This window comes from Helobdella robusta, assembly GCF_000326865.2.
Source record: "Helobdella robusta unplaced genomic scaffold HELROscaffold_85, whole genome shotgun sequence".
Classification (NCBI taxonomy): Eukaryota; Metazoa; Annelida; class Clitellata; order Rhynchobdellida; family Glossiphoniidae; genus Helobdella; species Helobdella robusta.
Window position 1 is genome coordinate 500,732 of NW_008705490.1, and position 15,461 is coordinate 516,192.

The following is a 15,461-nucleotide window of genomic DNA, read 5'->3' on the forward strand; positions in this document are numbered from 1 at the left end:
TTCGTTTATTTTATACTCTCATGTATTTTCACACCTATCAACTTTTTATTCATTTTTTGGTTCTCTAATTTTTTTTCATTCACTCGTTTATTTTTTATTTATCAACGTTTCCGTATTTTTATCATCATAATATTTTTTCTCCCAACTCTAAACAATCAACAACCAACCAACCAAATGCAAGTCCATATATCTCTTCTTCTTAAATAAACACACGCACCTGCACTCACATGCACAAACCCGCACATATATCTACTTATTAATATACCCCGTCAAAAACATTGTTAGATATCTCTGCGGGACATGCAAGTGGAAAGGTTGGAGAAAGAGCTGACAAAACAAAAAGAATCCCTGGTGGAAGCCAAGGGCAAAGAGAGGGAGCTGCAGTATCTCATCAATGATCTCAGGCTGACTATCGATGATATCAATGAGAGGGTATGTTGGTGGCTTGTTGGTTGGTTGGTTGGTTGGTTGTTTTAATGACTCGTTCATCCTTTTATTCACTCATTCATTCATGCACTCACTCACTCACACACGTACTCACTCACTCACTCACTCACTCACTCAGTTCAGAGAAGAAGCAGTGTTGTCCAAGTTAAGAGATGCAGAGCACGGAGAACTAGTCGGGAAATTGAAGAATAAAATTCATGTTGGTGTCTTGGTGACGGTGATGATGACGATGTCGATGATGATGATGATGACGGTGGGAATGACGATCTGGTGAATAAATTCATCGTTTATGTTAGTTTCATGTGCATTTAATCATCGAATTTGTTATTAAATTTTTTGTTTCGAGCTTTTATAAAGTTTAGGGATTTGAAAAGAAATAAAATGAGTTCAAATTTTAACATAATTGACAAAAACCCTTTATTACTGATGAAGCAATTTTTATCTTTTAAACAGAAAACAAAATTTCGCGGTGAAAATATTTTGATAGCACCAATGGACATGAACCTGATGGAGTCCTCACCCCACAACTTCAATCATCGATCAACCGATCACCTCGCCATTGAAAACTTTGACCATCATAGGAGAGGAAGCAGTAACCAATGTGCTGCTGGAGGTGTTTTCAAACTTTCTGCATCTCTTGGCAGCATATCACCGACAAAGAAGAACAACTTAACAACAATGGAAGACGCGAGAAGAAGATCTGATGACAGTGGACGTCTCAGGAAGTCCATCGCAAAACTGACCGTCAACAATCCACACGATGATTCCGAAAGTGATTTGAGTTCGAGTTCGGCTGAATGGGATGAAAGATCGAAATGGCGAACGAAAAACGTGAACATTCATGCGAACAAAGACAGGAGGCGTCGCCGTAGTAAACAAGCAGCGTTGGCCGTAGTGGCTCTGGTGAACAACAACACGCTTACTTCTGGGCTATCTGATTCAAAGTTGAACAGTCATGAGAACAACAACAACATTGCAAACAATCATGTTAAAAGTAACAACAACATAGTAAGTAATCACAACAATATTGGCTTAAAGGTAGAAGGCAGTCCGCAGCGTAAGGGCTCGCCACAAGCCCACCGACCTCATGCGATCAACATGCAACAACAACAAACTCACCACCCTTTGTCGCCAGATCAAAAGAGAAGTTTATTGTTGAACAGTTTTGTAAACAACATGGATTGAGTTGTTTGATACTAACAACAATACATTCTGGACAACGTTAACCTTTATATATACGCCTATTTGTATGCATGCATGCATGTATGTATATATGTATTTAGCAATGTAAATGTATGTATATGTTAATATTGTATTTAATTATCATATGTGTATGTATGTATGCATGTATGTAAGTATGCATGTATATATGTATGCAGCATCTCCTCTGTATGTATGTTTGAATGTATGCAATGCATGTACTTTATTCGCTGCCTATGAACGCACGTATGTATGTGTAGAGTACGAACAAATGTAAACACATATGCTCTGTTTGCTTAGTGCGTCCTACCCTACAAAATCATCTTATCACACACACACACACACACACACACACACACACACACACACACACACACACACACACACACACCTCACCAGTGCAGTACATACAGATACATACCACACACACCAACACACACACAAACATGTAGAAATATTTGATACGACCTTACATAACACTCGCTGATAGTTTTGTAAGGAAAGTATCTGAAGTATTTACAAATAGATAATTTCTTAATAATGGATGTAATACAAACGATGTCGATGCACATGTAAGCCAACCAATCCAGAACATCTTTTTGCTTAGTGTAATACAAATTTGATGAAAATAGATCAGTTTTAACACCATCATCCAAGATAGGCCATATTTTTTGTTTGCATGTGTGTGTATTTATATGCGTGTTTCTGTGTGCATGTCTTTGGCACTGGTGCATTCTTTAATATCAATACTTTCGCATGTTTATTTTGTTTTCTCTTTCGTGCGGCGACAGAGGAATGTTGTTTTGAAAGCCCCCAGCAATCAATTAATTTGTATATTATCTGACATAACATTTGTAATAGACTACTGTTTGTACATTCTTTTATTTTCCATCTTTTGATTTCCTTATTCATTTTGTATTTAATTACATCAGATAACGACACCACCTACATTCAGAGCGACTTAAAAATGATGTTTACCAATCATAATATAATACAAAATTATGCAAAACCAAACCAACTAACCGACAAAAACGATAAAACTTTGAGGAGGAACGAAAATAATCAACAACCAATCAATCTTATTCAGGTTCGTCGAAAAGTATTCAAATGCCATTCAAACCTTCAACACCTTAGAAAACAAAAAAAAAACTAGGAAACGCGATGACTGATGACGCTGTATTGCCGTATCAGACATGTCGCATCATGGTATCATTTCCATCATCATTCACATCGTGTTGTGTCGGTTCGTTACAAAACGTTAATGTTCTCCTCTTCATTGCAAAGATGAAAAACAACAACGAAGCCGTGTAACTGCGCGAGAAGTTTAAGATGAACGAGAACAATGAAAAAATAAAAAGCATTCGTATTGTGTTAGGCACAAGATTTGAAATCAAATTTTTAATGGAAGTCATCGGCACAAACGCTCTGAAATAAAAGCTAAAATAGATTAAATGTTTATTTATAAAGCCTGTTATTTAAAAAAACCATTAAATTAAAACAATTTAACATGAGATACGAGGATTGGGCAGAAATGAATTCTTAAAGGAGAACAATAAAATGAGATGTTGGCATAATTATTGAACAATAGAAACGCCATTTGAAGTTCATTTTATCGTCAAATACGATCGTTAACTTGTGAATAAAATTTGATACTTGAGTGAAAAGCACCTATAGCTTAATAACTTTCTAATCGCTTTTTAATGTACAAATAAATATATTTACAATCAATTCATTGCAGAAATTAAACTATAATATAAAAATATAACAGCAATAGAAATTGAAAGAAGAATAATCAGAAGGCGGTCGGCAGATTATTCAAATATTCCTCATTTACTGTTCGTACTTCTCAGACAAGATGGTGAGCAAACTGTCCAGTTTTGAAACCCTATCAAATCTGTTGACCACGACACCCTTGCTGCCCCAGAGATACCTGGCCTGTGTTCGTGGATCAAGAAGATCTAACAAAAAGGTTACTCTGTGAGGGTTGGATTTCTGAAAGTTGGAACTTGCGGTGAGATAGAGATGGACTCTCTGTGTGATGAGGCGGGTGGTGTCCAGGTGGATGAGGACGATATCCAGGCCGTAGAAGGGTTGGTTCATCTCCCAACTGTGCAACTTCGCAGACGTTGGTGATGAATGTGCCTGTTTTGATCAGCATTGTTTGTATAAATTTGGATTTTAAACAAACACGCTGTTTAAATCATATACTTATAATATCTATACTGGTCCTCGAACGCACCCTCGCACATTTTTAGAGTCCGGTCTAACTCTTTAGTTTCCATGAACAATTATTCATCAAGCTCAATTTTACAATTTTTACATTTTTAAAGTTCATTAATAAACATTGATTCCTTTTGTTAAATGTTATTCATTTTAATTATTTTTTAATTGATTTATTTCATGCATTTGCATAATATTTATACGTATTTAATATCTTTTTTCTGGTTTGAGCTAGTCGTGCTTGGCAGACACCCCTGGTTTAAATGTGGGAAAACCAATCAAAAAATTGTAAAAAAAAAACAGAAACAAAACAAACAGCATCACAAGTAGCCACATCATCTCCTTCATACGCATATTTCTCAAGAATCTCAACCAGAGGCAGTAAATGTGGTAGTATGGTGTCTCTCTGGTAAGGCAAGATGACAGCACTTCCGTCAAGAAAGCTCTTATAGTTTGCTAGCAGTTTGCCTTCAAAAATCTGTTTCGTGTTGTATTGTGTTCAGTTCTGTTACTGTGCCGTTATGATTTTGTGCCGTGGTGTGGTGATGTGATTTTAGTTTTTGGATTATTATGACAACAGCAGCAGTGGATGGCCAACCTCAAACGTAGACGGATGCAGCATCTTCAGCAACTTCCACACATTTTTTTGCCGGACCACCTGCGGACAAATTCACTGTATTATAGAACAAACTTAACAAAACAAAACAAAACATCTGTGCATATAAACAGCAAGAAGCGAATGAACAATGATAAAAGATGAAACTTCATAACTACTCTGGTCAGAAACTAAACAAACCTGAAACGAACAGACAGCCTCCATGACACTGAAGAATGAAAAGATGTTCCCTGCGTTGACCTTCAACTCGAAAGCGACGTTGAGCCAGTGTGCGAGAATGTCACATCTCTCCTCCAACGATGGACTGAACAAAATTGTGGCCCCAACAAACAATTTCATACTGTAATGTCTGCAAGGATGTTGAGTGATTTTTATTTGTGAATGATGGTGGTTTTAATTGGTCAAGTGGCTGATGGATTAACTGAATGAATAAACAACCTTTCAATAATATCCTGCCTCAATTGTTGACCTTGAAAAAGAGTTGTAAGTTCAAGGCCGGACAATGAACCCAAGCTAGTATCCACAAACTGATTCAGCCTTGTTAACTCAATGTCAACGAACGTTATATGTCTGGTTGTTTTGATTGATAATAACAAGAATAAAAACAACAACGAAATAGAAATAACACGAGAGAGAAAGAGAAAAGGCAAAAAACATACTTTGAAATGAGATTGGGGTTATTTTGCAGCAGCAACTGCCTAATTTTGGATGTCGCTTTCTGATCAAGTGGTTTGATGCAAGGTGTGATCAAGTCACTTTTGTACTCTTCAATGTTTTTAAAATATGACGACGACAATGGGCTGAAGATGTCACCAGTGCAGATGGTTGTCGGATCCCTTGAACTAATTCTATTCTTTCCATTTCCACCAATTGCATTGCTATTAGTATTTTCAATATCATCATCGATTCCTTCATAAAGGGTTGTATTTCGGATCTTAATAACAGGTCGGACCGTTCCACTGCTAGCTTGCATCTTCAATGTTGCAATTCTACTTGGCTTCGGAGGAGCCGATGACGACGACGAAGATGTTGATGATTTTTTAGAGTTGGGTAATAAAGATGATGATGATTCATGTGAAGAAGAATGTGATAATTTGTAGGAAGGGGGTGAAATGTGGTTGATGTTCGTGCTTTTTGGTGACGACTGTTGTGCATTTAAATAGGATTCAGGTTTGGCAGCTGAAGGGATTGTTCTAATATTTTGGTTGTTGTTATTAATGTCGTTAATAGTAACGTTATTACCACTAATGTTATTATTAATGTCAGCAATTTTTGATTGTTTAGCAAGTGCCGTAAAACTTGAATCTAACATACTTTTGTTAGTAGTAGAATTTGTTTTATTTATGTAATCAACTCTGTTACAACTATCGCTATAATTAGCAGATGTGTTGTTATCATCATCATCATCGCCATCAGCAGCAGCAGTGTCAAACGATTTTATTGAAAATATGATTTTGTTAGAAACATGTGGCATGCTTGGACACCTATCGATGTTGGAGTTCCTAGGCTTGCTTGTGCTAGATGGGATGGCCACTGATAACAATGGCTGGCTGCCCGTCCATTTACCTTTGTCCAAATTCATCTGCTCCATGTAGCTTTTGTTGAAGGATTTGCAAACATGTCTGTCATCGTCATTATCATCATCATCATCATCCTGATCGTTTTTGTGTGAGAAGTTTGGTGATTTTATTGGATTGGTGATAATGGACCTGGAGTCGCTGGATATGATTGGTTTTTTGTTGACCACGTGATGTTCAATCAATGACGTCACTGACAAGAATGACTCATCTTCAAATTTGAAATGCCTGACTGAATAACAAGTGAATAAATCAGCATGTAGTCTATACTGTTATCAATTAATTTTATGACCAAACTATGCAAATATATTTCCAAACAAAATAAACTACCAAACAACTATTTCAAAAGTATTAAAAGATAATAAGCTAACACTTGTGCTTAAGAAATGACTGCACAGCAAGATGCTTGATGAGGTCAGAGTTCATCTTGAAAGTCAAAATAATTTCACCTGGAGCAGCAGGCGAGTTCCTAACCAGAAAATCTCCAGACTTTTCTAACCTCTGTTCTGCCTGGGACCTCGTTATCAGGCCGTGGTACCAGGGGCTTGCTCCCATCTCCATCAACAGTGGCGAATTCAGGACAGGGTTAAGCCCCAGAGGACACGTCAGGAGCTTGTTTGAATGGAACATCAAGTGGAAGATGTTCTGTGGGATGGTCGACTCTGCCTTCAACTTATCCAGTCTTTTTAAATAATTTTTTGCATAATTATAGCAAGGATTTAAAGAAGGGGGTGAAATTAGGCAACCTATCTTAGCAGAAAATTAATTATTAAATATATAATAATATATACAGATTTTTAAAGAAAATCAAAGAAACAAAACTCACTGAATATTTTTTTCAAGGTTCTTTTTCCTGAAACCTGATGATATGGTGCAAAAATTTAAAAAAGTCACTGAATGAATCAATTTTGAATAAATATCAATATATGAATGATTGAATGAACGAATTAATGAATATAAAAATGAATAAATGTATGAATGGATGAATGTATGAACAGATGAATGTACGAATATGTGAATAACAAGGTTCATAATAAAACATCAACATTTAATTAAAGATACAAATATGAAAGTTTAACACAAGTTGAAAAATTGAAAAACGCACACACACACAAATACATAGACACATACACAGACTAACACAGACAAACGAACATACTTCTACTCCTCTTCCCTCTTATAACAGCTAAACTGGACATCATCCTCGCTCGATCTGTCGAAGTTTTCACACCCAACTTTTTCAAATCTGATTCAGATAACCTCACTAAGTCCTGTGTTGTGTTCATTCAATTGTTTCAATCAATCTTTTAATGCAATAACAACAATAATAAAAATAATAGCAGAGATCTGCAAAGTACCTCAAGTCCATGATATTTAGAGAATAAGTGTTCATAAGATTGAAGTTGCAAACCAGCTAGCCATTCTTCAATGCTGTTGAACTTTTGAACTGAACTTGTAAACGTTTCGTGATATTGTTTCCTATTCATCTTCAATTAACTACTTCCGCATTAATCTGCAACACTGGAATGAATGTTGTATAAAATAATAATATATAGTGATAGACTACTATTAGATTAAATGAGGTGAAGAGGAGAGAAAACTCAAGTGATACAACATTCAAAAAAGTACTTATTTTGATGTAAAAGGTTTGGACAAATGAATGAATAAATGAACAACTATATAAAATGAGATGTGTGTGTAGCAATACCAATGGAGATAAAGATGTAATTAATATTAATCTCATCTCTACAAATATCATTTTTTATATTAGTTGTAAGCAAGTGTACATTTATAACCATGTGATCTGAAGTTGACAGCTGCCAAACCAAAATAAAAGAACAATTATATTATTAATGCTAACCAATATTCACCATTTTATAATTGATTTAGTTAAGAATTTGCTGTTTGTATACAATACACAATAAAAATATCACTCAATCACGTAGTCATTTATTTGCTTGCACTATTGCATCCAGCGTATTATATATACACATATTTAATTATATATGTATATTATACATCACATAGACACAAACACACACACATCAAAACGCAAACATTATAATATGTTCATACTGCTAACACAACAACATGCATTTTTAATTAGCTTGTGTGCATGCTTTCATAATAAAATAGCAGCATACATTGAGTTGTTAAAATGATCACACACACACACATATATCCACAAAAACACACATACAAAAACAAACAGGCACATACACACACAAAATGACGTGAATTCACAAGTAAAAGAAAAACTACTTTAAACGAAATGTTATCTCATGAAAAACTTTCAACTTGGATTTTCAAATCAATTTTTTTAAAATACGGTAGGACCTCCGTATAACAACGAATTAGTTATTAGATGGTTCCAGAGAAAATTTATTATATACAAATTTTGTCATATAGAATTTGTTCGGGAAAAAATTCTATATTGCCTAAAAAATAAAAGGTGTTTATATGTTACATATTTATGAAAAACAGCTTCCTAACCATTCATTTTGGTAACAGAAAGTAATAACGCGTGATATAATCGTAAAAAAAATTTAAAATTGAAATTTATTCTTTATTCCAGTAAAATTAATTTAATCGGGTTAGAATTAGCACAATCCCTAGAACTCCCTACATTTTTTATATATATTAACTTGAAACGTGATAAACAAACGGGGAAGTCAGAGTCAGTTTTTGGACATTTTGAGGCTGAATATCTTGTCATTTTTATGAACCGAAAATCTTGCGAAACTGATGTGAGTATGTATAATAAAGAAGAAACGCCCCATATAGACGTTAAATCGCTGTTTTAAACCTTAAATGTATTTCATATTTATTTTCAAATTTAAAATAGATTCAAATAATTATAAATAACGCATTAAAAAAAGCATTTTAAAAGGCAACAGTTTATCGTGATCATTCACTCTTCAAACGTTACAGACAGCATAACCTCTAAAAGCAATCATTAAGATTGCCTCAGACTGTATGTGGTATTAGAAGTGCAGCAGTGGAAATAGCAGTAACAGCATTAATATTTTCTTCCATAAAATGAGGCTCTCCATAAAATCGGAGTTAGCGGGGTTAGCGGAGTTTTTCTGACTTACTTTCAAATCTCTATACCATAGTCCAATTAGTGATTACCCTGGACAATTAAATGAAGTTCTTATAACTATTAAATTGTTTAATTATTATTGTAATTATTATTATTATTATCATAGTATAAATGGTAAATTTGAAAATTATTTGCTTTTTATTTAATTATGATATGAATTCCAATATCATTCCAATATCAAAAAATCATTATATATATATATTCAATTCAAAACATATACCTACAGGAAAATAACAACATAAATGGAAATAAAATCGTATAGCTAGCCAATGAAAACAATTTAAATTAAATCAAAAATGAGCAGACATTACTCAGAACAAAATTGGTCATCAAAATTTATCAAGTTAAACAAAACAATTGAATTCATAATAGAAGTTTATCCTTATAGCATAACTCAAACTTAAATAAATCATATCATGTAAAAAAAATTTGCTCCTAATTAAGTCAAAAATCGATTTTTTAAATAGCTCATAGTTAGATACTTGTAATACTAAACACGCTAGTTTTGACTGCAGTTTTAAACCAAAAAACTGAAGATGAAATTAAAACAGTACGAGGGACAATACAGTTGTATAATGGAGTGTGCCGAGTTGTTCTTTTACAATATTAGGAAGATTTAATCAAATATGAATTAAACATAACAAATTTCTTCTTAACTATAACATTAAACAATAATAATCTGAAAACGTACAGTTTAGGAATAGACAACAAATTAGACAACGATAAATAATCGATAAATAAACAATAATATTTTTTCAGATCATAATAAATACGAATAAAGAAGTATAAACATCCATCTAAGATAATATGAGACTTAATGTAACGACCTCAAACTACGATACAATAAGTGAAACAAGGATAAATAAGAAAATATAAAATAAGTAATAAACATTTCGGTAAAAGAGATTTTAGTCTAAAGATTATTCCTAGATTTTTAGATATTTTGTTTGATATGCTAATTGTGTGCTCTTTCCAACTTAAATTGCTTGAGATTGTAACAACTAGAAAGATTAATTTGTCCAATCAACCTACCAAATTGTTATTGTAGAAAATAAGGAATGTTAGTAAATTGGTGACAACTTTAGATCGGCTGGCGATTCCACAAGTGAAGATGAATGTATTCTTAATTCAGAACTCGCAAGTTAATTTATCAAAAACGTAAGCGATTCTTTTTTGTTTTAAAATTGTCCTAAAAATTATCCTAAAAACAAACAAGCGAATAAGAACAAGCAATCAAGCGAACAAGAACAAGTCCTAACTTGAACGGCATTTAGTGAGAAGCCCCCTCGCCACGTCAAGGCAGCCGTTCATGAGGGGGTAAATAATAAAACGACAGTCTAGAAATAATAAGTAACGAACGTTTAGTAATAATAAATCACTTAACTAAAATATAACGAAAATAATATTGTATTGATTGTTGTGTTTGATTGCTGTTGTTGATGTTGTGTTGAACGAAATTCATTACAAATAAACTAAAACGTAAGAAAGAAAGAATAGAATCCCTAACCTACCTATGTTCACTAAATTAACTCACCTATGTTCAATTAGCTCAACTTACAAATTAATCCTACCTATCTGTACAATTACAAAGAAAAAGGTAAAGTAGAGAGGATAAAACATCAAGCAAACAAAACGAATGTATGTATGTATGTATGTGTGAATGTATGTGTGAATGTATGTGTGTGTGTGTGTATGTGTGTGTGTGTATGTGTGTGTGTGTTTGTGTGTATGTGTGTGTGTGTGTGTGTGTGTGTGTGTGTGTGGTGTGTATGACCGCGCAATGATAAAACGAACAAATCTAGAAATAATAAGTAACGAATAAAATAAGCGAGCAAATCTAGTAATAAGTAACGAATAAAACAAATGAATAAATCTAGTAATAATAAGTAACGAATAGTCTAGAAATAATAAACTTAAATAAACTTAACTAAAATATAACGAAAATAATATTGTATTGATTGATGTGTTTGATTGTTGTGTTTGATTGTTGTTGTTGGTGTTGTGTTGAACAAAAAACAATACAAAACAATACAAAACAATACAATACAAATATATTAGAACGTAAGAAAGAAAGAATAGATTGCCTAACTTACCTATGTTCACTAAATTAACTCACCTACCTATGTTCAATTAGCTCAACTTACGAATTAATCCTACCTATTTGTACAATTACGATAAAAAAAAGGTAAAGAAAAGATGATTAAACATCAAGCAAACAAAACAACGAATGTATGTATTTATGTATGTGTGTGTGTATTTATGTATGTGTGTGTGTATATATGTATGTGTGTGTGTATATATGTATGTGTGTGTGTATGTATGTATGTATGTATGTATGTATATGTGTACGTATGTATGTATATGTGTATGTAAGTGTCTGTATGACCGCGCAATAATAATAACAATAAAATAAACGAACAAATCTAGTAATAATAAGTAACGAATGGTCGAGAAATAATAAACTTAACTAAAATATAATGAAAATAATATTGTGTTGATTGTTGTGTTTGATTGTTGTTGTGTTGAACAAAAAGAATACAAAACAATTTATTACAAATAAACTAGAACGTAAGAAAGAGAGAATAGAGTCCCTAGCTTACCTATGTTTACTAAATTAACTCACCTACCTATGTTAAATTAGCTCAACTTACGAATTAATCCTACCTATTTGTACAATTACGAAGAAAAAAGTAAGGAAAAGAGGATAAAACATCAAGCAAACAAAACAACGAATGTATGTATGTATGTGGGTATGTATGTGTGTGTGTTTGTGTGTGTGTATGTATGACCCCGCAATAATAATAACAATAAAATAAGCGAACAAATCTAGAAATAAAATGTAACGAATAAAATGAACGAATAAATCTAGAAATAATAAGTAACGAATAAAATAAACGAATAAATCTAGAAATAATAAGTAACGAACACATCTAGAAATAATAAATAACTTAAATAAAATAAAGAAATAAAAAAAGGGACCAGGCGCTAAGGGAATGCCCTAAAGCGCCCGGTCGGATTTCAACGCATTTTCGGCTCCTATTTATACCAGTTCTATTCATATATTCTTATCATTTCAATCATTGACATCATTGAAAATCTTGATTTAATGTATATGAAACATTATTATAAGTGTTTAACGACAATATATTAACTATACTAGAATGAATTCAACGATATATATGCTATCTCTACTATTAAGAAATTAAGGAACGCCACCCTAACTTCCTGATTGGCTCGTTTGGTTTGAAAACCGGATAACGTACACGTACACACGCAATTAATAATATTTTTATTTAATTATTAAATAGATTTATTATTTAAAAAATTAATTTTGATATTTTTATGCCTGTGTATGTACATGTTTGTCGTTATGAATTCCAAATTTACTTGCCACCGCTCCTTACTTACTTGAACAATTTTGAAATTTATATATGTACATGTAAATGTTTGTGTATATGTCTTTATATATTTATAAATTCATTCATTTATTCATTCATTCGTTCGTTCATTCATTCATTCATTCATTCATTCATTCGTTCGTTCGTTCGTTCGTTCGTTCGTTCGTTCATTCGTTCGTTCGTTCGTTCGTTCGCAGTCATTCACACAGTTTGATAAGCTTAGTGTTGGAGTTAATTATTTAAATATATTTTTAACCGGATGGTTTTAAATAAAATTTTGGTTTATTTTATTTCTTTCATTTCATCATTTCCTGTGTGTACATCACACACAGACACAGACACACACAGACACAAACACACACACACACAAATACTTATTTTTTTTTCTTGTTAGTCTGTTTTTATCTGTCAGCTTGTTTGTTTGTATTATTTGCCGATTTGTTAGTTAGTTTGTTTCATTGTTTGTTTGTTTGCCTGTTTGTTTATTATTTAATTACATTTTTATCCGATTTAAATTAAATTAAAACTTTATTCATTTGTTCCATTTCATATCAGGCAGGCTATACACTTACTCACTCAAAAACACGTGCATATGCGTATTTATTTTTTTTGTACGTCTGTTTGTATGTATGTTCGGTTTTTTGGCTGGCTGGTTGGTAGGTTGGTTGAAAGGTTGATACTTTGGCTGTTTGGTTGATAGATCGGTTGTTTCGGTTGGTTGGTTGGTTGTTTCGTTGGTAGTTTGGTTGACTGTTTGGTTGGTATGCTGTGTGTGTGCGCGTGTGTGGTGTGTGTGTGTGTGTGTGTGCGTGTCCAAGCTGGGGTACTTGAAACCGCTCCTTTCTTACTCTACCATTTAAGAAAAAATTTTGTTTGTATATGTGTATGTGTTTGTGTGTATTTGTTAATTTTTTGGTGACATTTTTTGTTTGTTTCTCCGTTCGTTCGTTTGTTTGTTGATTTAATCATTCATTTGTTTTAATAGTTATTTAAATCTAGACATAATATTTGGAAAAAATTTGATGTTTGTCGAATATGCTGAATACCTAACAATAGAACGTTTTCAATGTCTATCACGCAGTTAAAATTGTTCTCACATCGTCAATGCTGTCATTCAATCAATCAACAGTCTAATAATGAACGTTCCAAAATAATTCACATTTCGACTCGTTTCAATTAATTTCGACAAATTTCAACTTGAATTCGAGTGACTTTCAAGCTATAATTGCGCTTGCTCGGCTCGGCTCGCGATCGAACCCTCTACGAGAAGGTCAACAAAAAACGGTCGGCACTAATATTGGCCGGACCGCTCGAAATCTTGATGTTTTCGATATATAGTATCATGATTCGACTGAATTGTTATCATTACCTGTGTATCACCGAATACACAGTATAGCACGATTTTTTAATGTGACGCTGATATAGTAACGAAATTAATATTAGCAATAGACAAAAAGGTCAGTAGCCATGCAGTAATAATACTTATTCAACGAGCTCGTATAATTACACCTACTTACATTACTTATACTTGCACGCACACGCACGCGCACATACACACATACATAAGCTACATAACCACGTACATGATGATCGTACGATCAACCAACATATGGAAGGAAGTTTTTTAAATTTTATTAAATCACTTTGTTTGTAAGATTTATTGAAAGATAAGTGAAACGGGATTGGTAATTCGGAACGAAACCGTTTGGGGAAATGACGTCATTTTAAAAGTAGTTTCACAGTACGTTAGTGAATTAGCCGGAATAAACATTGTATTCGATTCCTATAAATAGATAGATATGTGTAGTTATTATATATATATATTTATACATTTAAATTTTACAATTAAAGTGAAGTACGGTGTGTAGAGTCAAATTATTTTGAATTCTCTCGGAATAATTTGATTTGAACCGCGCGCGTACATACATGTAGTAGTACATACACATGTAACATTGATTTCTGTTGGTTTTATAATGAAGTTATATAAAAAATATATATAAAGAATTTAGAATTTATGTATACAAATAATTATCAAGATTATATGTTTACCTAAAAAAATAAAGCAGTTCCAACCAGTCAACCAATCAGAATGTTTCGAAGTTTGAGTAGCTTTGTTGTCAAGAATGTATATTAGTGCATTACATGAAATCAAAAATCAATAACATTGAAACAATAAACTTTTCACAGATATTAATGATTGAATTGATTGTAAGTATAATATATAGGAAATGAAGTAAAAGAAATACATTTTTTCATTTTTAAAGGAGTGATCTCGATTAAATTTGAATTCAACTAGCTAAACGTATACACACACTCGAATCTTCCCATCAGGAAGTTCGTAGGCGGTCGTTGAATTCATTTTAGTTTAGTTAATATACTGTTGTTAAACACATATAATAATGTTTCCTATACATTAAATAAAGTTTTTTAATGATGTCAATGATTGAAATGATAAGAATATATGAATGGAGCTGGTATAAATAGGAGCCGAAAATGCGTTGAAATCCGACCGGGCGCTTTAGGGCATTCCCTTAGCGCCTGGTCCCTTTTTTTATTTCTTTATTTTATTTAAGTTATTTATTATTTCTAGATGTGTTCGTTACTTATTATTTCTAGATTTATTCGTTTATTTTATTCGTTACTTATTATTTCTAGATTTATTCGTTTATTTAATTGTTGTTATTATTGCGCGGTCATACATAAACCCACACAAACACACACACATACATACATACATGTATTTGTTGTTTTGTTTGCTTGATATTTGATTCTCTTTTCCTTACTTTTTTCTTCGTAATTGTACAAATAGGTAGGATTAATTCGTAAGTTGAGGTAATTGAACATAGGTAGGTGAGTTAATTTAGTGAACATAGGTAAGTTAGGGACTCTATTCTCTCTTT

The 15,461-nt window shown here is 32.7% G+C and overlaps 2 protein-coding genes across 2 annotated transcripts; both read right to left on the reverse strand.

The window, feature by feature from the left end:
* Positions 1–839: 839 nt before the first annotated feature.
* On the reverse strand, positions 840–6,080 carry HELRODRAFT_194592 (hypothetical protein). The gene is made up of 6 exons (XM_009032659.1): positions 5,143–6,080; positions 4,922–5,053; positions 4,664–4,832; positions 4,466–4,525; positions 4,184–4,345; positions 840–3,789 (listed from the first exon to the last, which is right to left on the reverse strand). The coding sequence occupies exons 1-6, from the start codon at positions 6,072–6,074 to the stop codon at positions 3,478–3,480; spliced, it is 1,767 nt and encodes a 588-aa protein (XP_009030907.1). The 5' UTR covers positions 6,075–6,080; the 3' UTR covers positions 840–3,477.
* A 114-nt stretch (positions 6,081–6,194) lies between these two features.
* Positions 6,195–6,690, reverse strand: HELRODRAFT_90532 (hypothetical protein; the record flags this gene model as incomplete). The annotated part of the gene is made up of 2 exons (XM_009032609.1): positions 6,195–6,271; positions 6,432–6,690. Coding segments are annotated over 2 exons (336 nt in total), but the record flags the coding sequence as incomplete, so codon positions are not given.
* Positions 6,691–15,461: the final 8,771 nt, after the last annotated feature.

Coding starts and splice junctions, on each gene's coding strand:
- HELRODRAFT_194592 (XM_009032659.1), bottom strand. CDS start 6,074: ATGGAGCAGATGAATTTGGACAAAGGTAAATGGACGGGCAGCCAGCCA. Junction 5,054..5,142: donor AACCCCAATCTCATTTCAAA/GTATGTTTTTTG, acceptor CAAAACAACCAG/ACATATAACGTTCGTTGACA. Junction 4,526..4,663: donor AGGCTGTCTGTTCGTTTCAG/GTTTGTTTAGTT, acceptor ATTTGTCCGCAG/GTGGTCCGGCAAAAAAATGT.